Source organism: Grammomys surdaster, unplaced genomic scaffold (assembly GCF_004785775.1).
Source record: "Grammomys surdaster isolate TR1022 unplaced genomic scaffold, NIH_TR_1.0 254, whole genome shotgun sequence".
Classification (NCBI taxonomy): domain Eukaryota; kingdom Metazoa; phylum Chordata; class Mammalia; order Rodentia; family Muridae; genus Grammomys; species Grammomys surdaster.
The window spans coordinates 1,812,745-1,826,219 of NW_021604695.1; the positions used below are offsets into that span (position 1 = coordinate 1,812,745).

At 45.2% G+C, this 13,475-nt stretch overlaps 1 protein-coding gene across 1 annotated transcript in view; it reads right to left on the minus strand.

The window, feature by feature from the left end:
* Positions 1-4,594: 4,594 nt before the first annotated feature.
* Positions 4,595-13,475, minus strand: part of Asip (agouti signaling protein) — an 81,269-nt gene continuing 72,388 nt past the window's right edge. Inside the window, exons 2-4 of the mRNA XM_028775346.1 lie at positions 10,196-10,365; positions 8,061-8,125; positions 4,595-4,976 (exon numbers count right to left, since the gene is read on the minus strand). Coding sequence (XP_028631179.1) covers positions 4,806-4,976; positions 8,061-8,125; positions 10,196-10,355 — 396 coding nt within the window. The 5' untranslated portion in view covers positions 10,356-10,365 and the 3' untranslated portion in view covers positions 4,595-4,805. The remainder of the gene's footprint in view (positions 4,977-8,060; positions 8,126-10,195; positions 10,366-13,475) is intronic.

The following is a 13,475-nucleotide window of genomic DNA, read 5'->3' on the forward strand; positions in this document are numbered from 1 at the left end:
GAGAGATGGTACCCAACGCTTCAGCAACTCCTCTGAAGTCACCTCACAGGTCTGGGTACTTCCTGCCTCCAGGTGTCAGGCTGTTGGAGACTCCTAAGGCTTGTGACTCAAGGATCCCTTTTTCAAGTCTTAGCTGGAACAGAAGTAATGAACCTAGAGGGCTGGAGGAAGCACAGATTATAAAGCCCAGGAAAGGTCATGGGGCCACTGATAGATACAGCAAGAACTCCAGAAGGCAGCAGACAGTGTTTTGCTCTGACTTGGACAGGAAGCCAGATTCCTACCCAGGAGACAAAACCACAGAACTTGCTTGAAGCAACCAGGGGTGTTCATGCAATCTGGGCCTTGCCAACTAACTTCACTCAATTCCTCAATTGACTTTGAAAATTGTCTTTTGAATAAGCACGTGATCCAAGTTGGTCTAGCTGTCAAACACAGAGCTTTAGGAATTTTGCTAGAAATCTGGTGTATTAGACAGTGACCCAGGAGCTTGCTCTGGAAGCTGAGAGTGAATTCCTGTAGCTGTAATTTTACTGTTGGCTCAAGTAGTCTTCAGCCATTGGGCATAGAAATTCTAAAAAGGTGTGAAAACCTCCAAGAGGGTTGTTTGCTGACTTCCCCAACAAGATGAGAGCGGAAAGCCAAGCATCATTACCCAGAGTGCACTCTCAGATCCAGCTGCAAGCTGGCAAGTAGCTACTGTCTTCCTGCAAGCTATCAGGAGAAAGTCTGCTCTTGAATGAATATAACACAGATATATACCATTTTGAAATATTTTACTTGATAAAACAAAACCCATTCCTTTTCTTTTCAACTGCTTTCTTTTCCAATGCACACACCTACCTTTGGTCCATGGAAGAAGAAAGTTACTACAGATGGTTGGCTAATTCGGATCAAATCACTTTCTTTTCTTCACTTACCCTTTTTCCTCCTCCACACATGTGCATTGGCCCCTGGAGCTAAATTTCTTCATAAAGTTCCTATTGGAGAAGGGTAATTTCCTGTCAGTGGGCAGTGGTGCCACATCTGTGCTTGTCGAAACAGATGGAAAAATTTAGAATAAGGACCTAGTAATTGCCAGACTCACTGACTTAATAATGTCCGTAGTCTGGGTCCCTGAAGGCCCTCTACCTCCGAGACTACTGTTTTTGAAGTATATTGCTTCTGTGAAATCACAAGCTTTAATTTCTTTAAAAAATATCAAAGTCTTTAAAAAGATGTAATAAAAACATGAATGTTTAAATCTTCTATGCATTAAAGCTTAACATGTTGAAAAACCACCTGGACCAAATTCTGAAATAAACTGCTGTTTCCGTTTAATAGAAGGCTATACGAGATCATGGGGTGACCTGTTAAAACCTTTTATGTCTCCAGATGATTTAAACTTTCTTTTGAAACCAAACCAAAAGATGAACTGGTTGATGAGGCTGATACAGGAGGTTGACTGTTAGTATCTAATCCCTGACTTCAATTTCTGGCGTGCATTCTTCTAACATACTGATAAAAACCTCCTCCATATGTGCTCTATGACGAGGGTCTCATTTAAGACTTCAGCATCTGGGGCTGAAGGAGTATGTAGCTAGGTTGGTAGAGAGCCCGTTTAGCAAACATGAAGCCATGGGGTGGATCCCTAGCAATGCATAAAACAAGCTACACATGGTTCTACATGCCTTTCATCTGGCACTTTGGAGGTAGAGGCAGGAGGATCAGAAGTTAGAAGCTAGCCTGGGTTGCATGAGACTTCCATGCAAGAAAAAAAAGTAACTTGTTCAAGGTTACATTATGAGGACTTCAGGTGCTCATGGGAAGAAATGATGAACAGTGGAGCAAACCTTCCCATGACAGAGTTTACCCAGTGTGCGTATGGTGGGGAAGGAAATATAATTGTGTTGAAGTTGGATTAAGGCACTCATAACCTTATACAACCATAACCTTTGGGCATAAATGTGAACTTCAGTTCTGGTCACCAAAGTGGGAAGAGTTTTGCAATGGCCCGGGCCATGCTCTTAGGACTCGAAAGCTTACAGAGGAATTCCGGAAGAGTAGAATGTCAGCGTCTCAAAGTTGAAGGAAACCTTGGAACTGTGAGTACCTAAGCAGGGATCTGAGTTGATGGGCACATGAGCTAAGTGTGTGGGAAGAGAACCCAGAGGCTAACAATTGTTCTCGCCTCTGAGGATCAGTGGTCAAGACCCACTGGACTGGTAAGCTCTGTAGGGTCAATACCCACATTGGAGTTTCTCATTAGAGTGGTTACAGTACCTGACATACAGTAGATGGTCAATACACACTTGCTAATGAGTGAGCTGCTGGATTAGTCATCTAAACCCAGTAACTCAATGACTTAATAAAGGGCTATGGGGTGGTGGTGCTTGTTTAGGTCCCAGCATTGGGAGGTAGAGGCAAGTGAATCCTTAGTTTGATGCTAGCCTGGTATACTCAGCTAGTTCTAGGCCAGCCAGAGCTATACACAGTGGTATTTTTGACTCAACACAAAACCAAATTAAAAACAAACCTTTGTAAACAGTAAAAAGAAATGGACTGAGGGTGGAGCTTTATGTGCCAGCTTCAGCGCTGGGACAGCACCTGGTCGATAAACAGTGTCAGGACTGTTGCAGTATGTTCCCAATATCTCATTACTGATGACATTTATTCAGCAGCAGCTGTCGTGCAAGGAACAAAATGTCCTTGCCTTTCGAGTTTGTAGCCTAAATGAACAGAAAACAGCAAGCAACTGGCAGCTTCTCTGTGATCGTGGATGTGTGTGTGTGTGTGTGTGTGTGTGTTGTGGAGCTGTGTTAAGGCATAGAGAAATAACAACTTCCTGGATTTTTACCAAGAACAGCAGGAATTAGTATTTCTTATTTTAAAGATAAGTATATGACAGCTCAGGGAGACACACAAGGACTTTCCCAGTGTCAGCACTGTGTGGGCAGCTTTGCTTGGAGCACCTGTCTTTTCTTGTGTCCTGTCCAGGTGGTAGCTGGGTAAAGGTGTTGGCCTCTTTGTTTCCATACTAGGTAAGTATGTCACCAAAGGCACAACCTGGGTCTCTATTTGGGAAGGTCGGTGGCAAGAAGGGGGATTTGAAGGAATAAAATTTGTACTTATCATACATACTTTTGTTGTGATGTGTGCTTGAGAATGTATGTGTACCGTAGCAGTTAGACAACTCTTCTCTTACTTTTACATAGGTCTTGGGGATTAAATTCAGACTGGCAGGCTTGTGAGCCATCTTGCCAGCCCATTTAAGGCATTTGAAAGAACAACAGCAAACAGACACAAAAGCTTGAAAAACTAGTCCTGTATCAGACCTTATGCCTCACTGTCTACACACACACACACACACACACGCACGCACGCACGCACGCACATACATACACGCACACACATACACACACACATACATATACACACACACACACACCTCTTGCTCCTTCCCCCTCTCTGGTTATCAGGGCTGAGATAAGGACTCCAAGCTTTTCTGTCTTATAACTTCTATGGAATCTTAGATTTTTTTTTTGGGGGGGGGCAGGCCTTTTTGTTTTCTTTTGGTATTGGCAGTGCAGTAATTTGCAGGGGTAGGGTAGGGGCAGCCCAGGAGAGGGAAGGGAGCTCTGTTCATGATTCTTCTCAGCCTTTCTTCCTAGCACTACGAGCACAGGAGCACAAGTGCCACAGCCAAGGACAAGTAGACGACATTATCCAGAGCCCTTCCTCTAGTTTCAAGGGGCAACCATCTGCCCCTCCCTGCTGGTCCTTCCTTACGGAACCTGCTTCCTAAACTCTGACTCCTTTCTGCAGGTGTTCTACCTTTCTATCTCGCACAGTTCTTTCAAAGTTACGTAGCCTAACCTCAGTTTCTCACAGACTGAGTCTCTGTGGGACTTCAGGAAACAGTCTGGAACATTTTTGGCAACGGGTCCTTAATAATTTCCTTCTATTGCTGCTTTTCAGCCGCACCCCCACTCCCCAAACTTTCTTATCGGTCAGTGGAACTAGGGTGAAGATGAGGAAGGTTATCTAAAATTTTGCTTCTTTGGGAGCTCAAACTCTAGGCTATTAGATTTTTTTTTAAGCCTAGCGTAAGAAAAACACTCAGGTCCAAACATCTGTGTGCCCTTGGAATCAAGGGAGCAGTGGGTTTGGGTGGTGCCTTTGATTGAGAGCCTCTTAAAGTTCTGGGATGCTCAACCCAGATCCTTCTGGTTTTAGAAACCCATTGCAAGTGCACGGTCCCGCCTTGCCTCGCCCACCCGACAGAGACTGCTTATGGAATTCCGCACGTCTTAGATTTTGTGCTCCAGCTTAAGGATGGGTGAGAAGACTGGAAGGCGGTTCCCTAATGGTTCCTTTCCCTTGGTTTGGAGGCAGCCTGGGCACTGGCAGGCTGGAAGGAACTGGGAAACATTGTGCCCTTCCGCAAGTTGCAGTGACATCAACCTCGTGAGCAATTGTAGGCGGAATAAAGCAGAGTTTCCCTAAGGTCAAGAGTGGATGGCGCGTGCGCAGACTGCGGGGTATCCGCAAGGACCAGAACTCCATAACGCGGCTGGATGCTTTCGGCTTTTTAAAGAAACAGTCACACTTTCTCGGCAGCCTAAAAATACTGTATTCTGATTTTAGCCTCCACTAGGTTTCCTAGAAAACCCGTTTTCTGAAAGCGCCCACAACTCACCAACACTGGCCACGCCCACCCATAAACCCCACCCGCAGAGACCCGCCCCTCAGCCTAGAAGCGCCGGACCCTGAAGTCCCGCCCAATCACCCGTTCCAGAAGCTGCGCGCGCAGCGCAGAAGGCGCGTCAACAGTTGGGGTTGAGTACGCGGCAGGCGCAGGCGCTGCCGAAGAAACGGCACTGGCAGGAGGCGCACGGGTCGCAGCAGGCGGGCGCAGGCGGCTTGCAGCTGTCGCGGGTGGCCACGCAGGGCGTAGGTGGCGGGGGCCGTGCCACCTTCTTCATCGAAGCCTTTTTCTGTAGAGGAGACATCGAGGACTGCTGAACGGGCCACACCATCCTGCGATCCTCATGTGCTGTGGAGGTCCAGGACCGGAGACCTCTGCCCCGCTGCCCACCTCTACTCATGCGTACAGGGCATCCCAGTGGGTCCTTGCCCTCCACTCCAACCTACACACTGCCTTCATCTTCAAACTTACCTAGCTCCGATTTGGCCCTTTTCTTAGACCCCACTCAGCCCCAGTTTTAAACAACCTTCTGGTTTCAAGCCTTTCACCATCCGTGTTATCCACTGCTCCTGGGTTAAGCCACTCACTCACTGCCTTCTTTCCCTTAGCCACCCTGTCCTCTAGAGTTAACATCCTCCAGTGCACCAAAGAAGGGCCTTTCTATGTCCTCATCGTCTGCTTAAGGGCTCCAAGTAATTGGAGAAACAAACTTTCTATTGGCCCTGGAGGATCCCTGTGTTTGGTATCTGCCCTTTGAGCTAGCTACCCCATAGCCTAGAGACATTATTTTAGCACTGGTAGTCAGGTCCCGTTTGCTGTTTAGTAATAAAATGTGGACAATGCAACCGAGGAACTGAGTTTTCTATTTAAATGTAACGTAAACATGTATTTTCCTGTTAAACACAAATTTACTAGGACCACACTTTGTGTTTGAATTGACGTGTACAATGTCAGCTGTACATCAGATTTTAAAGACTGCATAAAAGTAACTTTAAAAATTGTTTAATGTTGAAATATTAATACTTTATACCGAGTTTTAAATATTGTTAGTCTTTTAAGGTGGGTATTAGAAAATACAAAATTATGTATTTATGGCTTATGCTACTGGACATCGCTGTAGATTACTAAAATTTTCATTTACTCCTACTTCTCTAGGCCTTCATCATGCTTTAGTCCTTCCTGGTATACATCATCTAAGAATTTAAATTTATTTTTTGACTTACTTGTAGCCTGGTTTCCCCATGTAAGCCCCATACAGCATAATCTCTTGTTTGCTGCTGTATTACCAGCACCTAGCATGTATTTTGTTCAGCGCTCCCTGCTTTGGTTACAGTTGATCCAATTAGCCGAGCCACACTAACATAGGAATAGGATGTGCATTTCAACCATGCTTCAATCTGCTATTTATCAGAGTGTAGGAACCTGTATTATCGCAGTATGGTTTTAGGTATAGGTACAAAAACATGAAATGGTCCTCAACCAGTGAGAAAGCATTCTTTTTTTCTGTGTATTTCTGCTTGAAAGGCTCTATTCCTAATATATCCTTAATTGCTTTTTTTCCAATGCATTCTAACTGCCTTTTAACAAAGCATATTTTAGCAGTGTTTCTCAACTCGTGGGTTCTGACCCCTTGTGGGGTTCTTTTTTTTTTGGTTTTTGGTTTTTGGTTTTTCGAGACAGGATTTCTCTGTGTAGCCCTGGCTGTCCTGGAACTCACTCTGTAGACCAGGCTAGCCTCGAACTCTCCAACTCAGAAATCCACCTACCTCTGCTTCCCAAGTGCTGGGATTAAAGGCGTGCGCCACCACCGCCCAGCCCCTTGGGGGTTCTAATAACCGTTTCACAGGGGTTACCTAAGACCACCGGAAAATACAGATATCTATATTACAATTCATAACAGTAACAAAATCACAGTTATGAAGTAGTAGTGAAAATGATTTTATGGTTGGAGTCACCACAACATGAGGAACTGTATTAAAGGGTGAAGGACCCCAGACTTAGAGCCTTTAGCATGTAATAACATCCAGCTGATTTTTTTTTCCATAGTGGGAAACTGAACCCAGGGCTTTGTGTGTTACAGGCCAGCTTTACTACTCCCCTATCCTTTAAAAATTTTTCATTTTGTGACAGCGTTTCAATTTGCTCAGGTGGGCATTGAATTTGCTGTAAAGCTCTAGCAGCCGTTGAACTGGGGATCCCCCTGCCTCAACCTCCTAAGCCCCTGGGATTGCAAGCCTGTGCTGCTGTGCTCAGCTAATGGTATTTTATTTTCGATGAGTCTCTTACTCTAGCTACAGCAAGTGATGTCAGTTTCTAAGCAGACTTCTATTCTTCAGTGGCTGTCCAGCCCAGGCTCATTCAGAACTTGCTATGTAGTTTGGGATGGCCATGAACTCCTGATCTCTGTGCTTCCACCTCCCAAATACTGGGAATACAGCTGTCTGTGTGCCGCCATACCCAACTTACAGTTTCATTAAAAAAAATTTCTTTTTGAGACAGGGTTTCTCTGTGTAGCCCTGGCTGTTCTGGAACTCACTTTGTAGACAAGGCTGGCCTCAAACTCAGAGATACACCTGTCTCAGCCTCCTAAATTCTGAGGCTAAGGGTAAGCACCACCACAACCTACACATCTTCTATTTTCTATTTTTTTACATCTTATTTTTATAATTTTATTTTTATTTGATGTGCATTAGTGATTTGATTACATGTATGCCTGGGGGAGGGTGTCGGATCTCCTGCAACAGGAGTTTCAGTTGTGAGCTGCCATGTGGGTACTTCGAATTGAACCGGGTCCTCTGCAAGAACAGCCAGTGCTCTTAACTGCTGAGCCATCTCTCCGGACCCGCCCCCCCCCCCCCCCTTCTGATTTTTAAGCAGGTGAAACAGCTGGGCATGGTGGAATGGACCTGTATCCACAGCACTCTGGGAGTTCTGGACAAGGAGGATGGAGGGTTTGCAGTCAGCCTGCACTGCATAGCAAAAGCTTGCTGGAAATAATGCTGAGAGCATGGCTCAGTCGTGGAACACTGTCCAGCTTGCACAAGGCCCTGGAACTTGGTCCCTAGAACTACAAAGGAGGAGGGAATAAAAGAAACTCAGGTACAGCAAGAGCAGCCGGATTTAGGTAAATATCCAAAAGAACTGAGTGACAGATTTGGGGAATGCTTAATTAGCACTGGGAATTTTTCAGCAGGCTGCTGTTTTGCTCAATGAATTTAGGCTCTCTGGTTTCTATGGAAGCCTTAAGGCTCTAGGCTGGGAAACCTTCTGGTAGTTTTTAGTTTGTTTCCTGGAGGCGGGGAAGTATCTTTCATTTAGTTCTCAGCCATGGCTTGCGGGTCTCCCAACCCCAATTAAGAACTCCCAGGCCTACCTTGGAAGATCTCTTCCGCTTCTCGGCTTCTTTTCTGCTGATCTTCTTGGATTTCTTGTTCAGTGCTTCAAAGAAAGACAGAAAGAGCAAAGCCAGATGTTTCTGGGGGCCCAAGTTGTGGTGGAGTGGGAGGAGCAGAGGGGGCTCTGGGAAGTCTCAGGGTGGAGGAGAGAAAGAGGGACTTCCGGATGAATCACACTAGGGAATCAAGCCAGCAGGTTCTTGTTAGCCTAGCTTCAGACCTAAAGAGCTATGTGCTCTGAGGGGAGGCCAAGAGTAAGTCCAAGAGGGACCTGGGACCTGTCAGTGGCATCTGTTTAGAGACCCAGTCTTTGACCTTGCTAGCCCTTGATTGCTGCTTGATCACTCCAGGTGCCCCCGTTGTAGTTTTATCCTTGCAGGTGCAAGAACACTGCCAGCCTCTGAAAATGGACTCAGCCTTTTGTTACTGGGCACATGTGTGTTATCTATTATTATTATTATTATTATTATTATTATTATTAAATCTCATTAGCCAGGTATACCTGACTTGAACCTATATAACAGCTATGATCTTTTCCTTGACAATCAGTTTTCTCATCTTCCAGAAAGAGTTCTATCAAAAGAAAATTTTATATGTTTATGAAACAGAAGGTCTGACATGGGGCTGGAGAGGTGGCTCAGCAGTTAAGAGTACTTGGTGTTTGTTTCTGGTTTGTTTCTCCACATGGTGTATAAGTGTACGTGGAGGCAAAAATACTCATTCACATAAAAATAAAATATTTTTTTGAAAGTTAATGTAGATATTTAAATTTATTTAAATTTATTTAAACAGAAATTTATTTTATTAGTTTAATTATAAGGCATCAGTGAAACAATGCAAGAAGCCTTTTTTTAAATTTTTTTTTAATTTTTTTAAAAATTTTTTCTCAAATCGTAATTAATTCACACAGGGGTTACAAACACAGAAAGGCAGGATGTGGGGAAGGGAATGACACTGGAGTGTGGGTGTTCAGGGGGAATACAGATATCTTCAGAACCAGGTATCGGCTAGGTGAAGGTTCAGGGGACAATTCACTATGACTCTGCCTATGACTCGCTGTCCTTATCTAAGTTGGTATTGTCTGCCCAAGCTACCTATTTACAAGGTCTATGACTACTCAGGCTTATAAATTTCCACAAAAGCTGCCTAAAATAAAATATTTTTAAAAGTCTGATATATCAGCTGGGCATGGTGGTACACACCTTTAGTACTCACCTTTACTTGGAAGGCAGAGGCAGGATCTCTGAGTTCAAGGTCAGCTTGGTCTACAGAGTGAGATCCAGGACAGCCAGAGCTATACAGAGAAACTTTGTTTTGAAAAAACAAAAACCAATAACTAAATAAAATAAAAAGGGCTGGCATATCAATAGTAATTAAAGACCATTGATGTCTCCCTTTTCTCCTCTTGTGACTTCCCTGGTGTGTCTAGACTAGACAATATTTCTGTACCTAGTGACGTGCAAGTCTGCAAAGAGCTACTAGTTGTGAGTTTCCATGGATAATCTGCCTCTGTTTGCATTAGGAACTAATGTCAGGAGGCTCGAGTTTCATCAGTTGTAAAATATAAATAAAACAGGAGTGACCTCACAAAATCAAGCATACTATGTGTATCATTATTTTGGTGACGGGAGCTCAATCGGGCCTTATGCATGCTAAGCATGCACTCTGCCACTGAGCTTCATCCTAGCCCTTTATGATTAGGTGAGATCAGACCACGAGATCTCCAATGCCAGACTTTGATGCCCCCCATAACTTCCCATCCCATGGCAAGACTAGTTTATTGCAGACTCATTTCTAGCCCGTGGTTTACCTAAAGTTTCTTTTGTTGGATTTTATGATTCATTAAATTTCATTAATGCTAGATAAAATCAAGTCCACCAAGCATCTTGACTTGAGACTTCCTCAGATCTCTGACAAACTAAACTTGGAGAATTAGAGCGGTGGCATGCAGAGCTTTCCCAAACCTAAGCACTCAAGGACACTGTATTTCCCTAGGAATGAGCAACAAAGTGCCATAGCTGTGGTGCTGGCAGCCAGGGCAACAGGCTTGACATATTGTACTCCCTCTCATGGGTCAGAGCCTAGAGGCTGGGTCCCAAGACTGGCTACTTACCCACAATAGAAACAGAGGAGAAATCCAATGAGTTCATGGAAGAGTTACTCTTCAGACTCCTGTCCTCTCCAAGTGTCTCCTCGAGTACCAGGTGGCTGTAGACGGTGAGGAAGCACAGGAAGCCCACTAGGGTGGCCAGGAGTAGGCGGGTAACATCCATCCTGAGAAGCCTAAGTTGGGCAGAGAAGGTGATCAGTGGTGGGTGGGAGAGAAGATGACGCTAAGGGATGGAAGTGCCTTCCAGCTCTCTATGTGCCTCTGGACTGGTGCTCTGACTCTGCTACACAAGTCTCTCGGCAGGGCCGGAAGTGTAGCAAGGCTGAGGGTAGGGGAGGGAATGTTGATATGGGGATATGACAGAAAAGGAGAGATGGGGAGAAGAAAGATGAGGGAGGGAAGTAGGGAGGGAGATTGAAGCAAAGGGACAAGAATTCATTGTGTTGCTTTGTGCTGTCCAGAGGGTGGAGTACTGACTCTCTGTGTTTCTTTTCTTTCTCTTTCTTTTTTCCCCCTTCTGTACAAGCAACAGTCCCCAGAGACCTTAGGCTTAGGCAGAGTTGTTGAAAGTGCCTCCTGGCCCCCAGGAGTGCCTCACAGTGGCAGAGGTCTTTACTAAGGTGAAGAGAATACAGCTAACCAGTTAGAGCTCAGTGAGAAGGATGAAGGACAAAGACTCCTGAAGACAAGTGTATGTCATAGACCCCAATTCCCTGCTGACCCAGAGAAAACGAATGCGGGGAGAGATGAGTCAGGGCATGACAACGGGAGCTAAATGGACTTCTTGATTTGCTACCCTGAGTTTGAAGGGGCAGGTGGATTTTTAGCAGATTTCTTTCCTCAAATATCTTCTGTCACACTATTGGATCCTCACCCCTTCCCGCCCCACTGCCCCATTTCCCTCTGGGGTTTTGGAAAAGCCTGGGTCTGCATTTCTAAGGTTCCCTCCACCCGAGGCACATGGACTGTCAGAGAGAAGAGAGTAACGTAGGTTGCTCATTCTGATCCTACCCACTCTTACCTAGGCTGCCTCTGCAGCTCCCTGGCCAGTGCTAGCCTCCTCCTCTCTGTTCTCAGCATTTGATGTCAATGTGACACAAGTCAGAGTCATTTGGGAAGAGGGAACTTCAATCGAGAAATTGCCCCTGCCAGGCTGGCCTGTGAGAAAGCCTTTTCTTGATTGACGATTAATGTGGGAGGGTCCAGCTCACTGTGGTTAGTACCACAACTGGGGTAGTGGTCCTGAGTGTTATAAGAAAGCAGGCTGAGTAAGCCATGAAGAGATGCCATGAAGCAGCCCTCCTCCATGGCCTCTGCATCAGCTCCATGTTCCTGCCTGATTTCCTCTGATGATGGACTGTGACCTAAGAATTGTAACCGGAACAAACCCTTCCTTCCCCACATTTCTTTTGGTCTTTTGCTCTATTGAAGCAATAGAAACACTAACGCAGACAGTTGGCATCAGGTTTTCTGCATGTCTATTATATTGCAGGAGAAAACCCAAGCAACTGGCCTTCACCCCTTCCAATCATCTTGGAACTGTAAGGGATGGTCCTGACCTTTAGAAGTCCACCCACCCATGTAGCCCCAATGACAGTTCTTTTGATGGCCTCAGATCTTCTTTTTCATCACCCGGCATTGCCTATCATAAGCTCACCACCAAATTACTCTCCCAAAGTCTAGTTAGCTGAGAGTGGGCACTGGCCCGACCACTGTGCTTTTCATCTTGGCTCAGCCTTAGTGAAGATGTGCAACTCTGGGCAACACTGCTTTTTGTCAGGCTCTGATTTCTTTCCTGGTGAAGTGAGAGGAATGGACCACATCTGTGGTCTGTACTCACGTACAGGCTAACTCTTCAAAACGAGAGTGACAGGTATAGTATGTGAAAGGAGGGGAGGTAGCTCAGCTGGCAGAGTAAAGAGGGTTCAGTTCCCAGCACTACATAAGCTGGGGATGGCAGCATACCCGTATAATCTTAGGAGAATGAGAAGGCCAAGGTCATCCTTGGCTACGTAGTGAGTTCAATGTCAGTTTGGGCTGTTACTTAAAACCCCATCCCTTGGCCAAAGGCAATTTTTTTGGGGGGGGGGGTAACATGAAGCCACTAGATCAAGTCTTGCCTGATGACCATCTTACGACTGGACTCTCACATAAAATAATGTTTCCCTTGTTATTTTAAGCTAGTATGAGTTGAGAGTTTTCTTCTCAACCCAAGGCGTTTTTTTGGGCAGAGGGTAATTTGTTTTGGGTTTGGATTTTTTTTTTCAAACAAGCTCTCACTATGTATCCCAGGCTGACCTTGACTTCAGAGTCCTGGGATTGCAGGTTGGAGCCACTATACCCATCTTTTAACTCAAGGCATCCTAAAGATGCTCTTTCCTGTCACCTGCAATAGCATGGTATATCACAGGTGGTTTAGATCTAAAACTAGACTTCAACCAAAAACAAAACAAAAGTCAGAGTTCAAATTTTCTCCAGCATGGCAATAATGGCTGATATTTTTCTTCTCCTATCTCTTCCTCTATCTTGCCTTCAGTGCCCCCTTTCAACCTGCAGCAGAATAAGCTGGTATATTAGGCTGCCTTCAGGGCTTGTATTTTACAAAAGAATCCCTTCTTTTTGAACACCATGGTCACAGTGTTCATAGTGAAAGACTCACAGACACAGAGACACGGCAGCTGAGACTGGCTGAGCAGACACCTGTTCCAGAGCAAGCTCTTTCCATCCTTGAAGACCCTCTCCAAATGGAATGTTGAGCAGAATCATCTACACTAGTAGAAACCCCTCTCCCAGCTTTCCTCACTCACAAGGTAGTTACACGTGGCCTTGACAACGAAAAGTAAGTGCAGAACTTGACTATCCTGTAGGCCTTCATCCAGGAACCATCTTCCCTAGAAAAGAATCTTGGTCTCTGTCTCCTTTTTCCATTTTCTCATCAAGTTTTACTTTATGTTCCCCCAAACAATTTCCTTGTCTTTTACCCCAGCCTCACTTTTTGTTGTTGTTGTTTTGTTTTGTTTTTCAAGACAGTGTAGCCCTAGCTGCCCTGGAACTCACTCTGTAGACCAGGCTGCCCTTGAATTTAGAGATCTGCCTGTCTCTGCCTCCCAGATGCTGGAATTAAAGGCGTGCGCCACCACTGGCTTCCCAGCCTCCTTTTCAACGGAACGGTCTTCACATGGCCCACAACCCCCTGCTTTTCTCTCCATCATGGATCACCTTGTTCATCTATCTCCTCTCCTTCTCCTTCTCCTTCTCCTTCTCCTTCTCCTTCTCCTTCTCC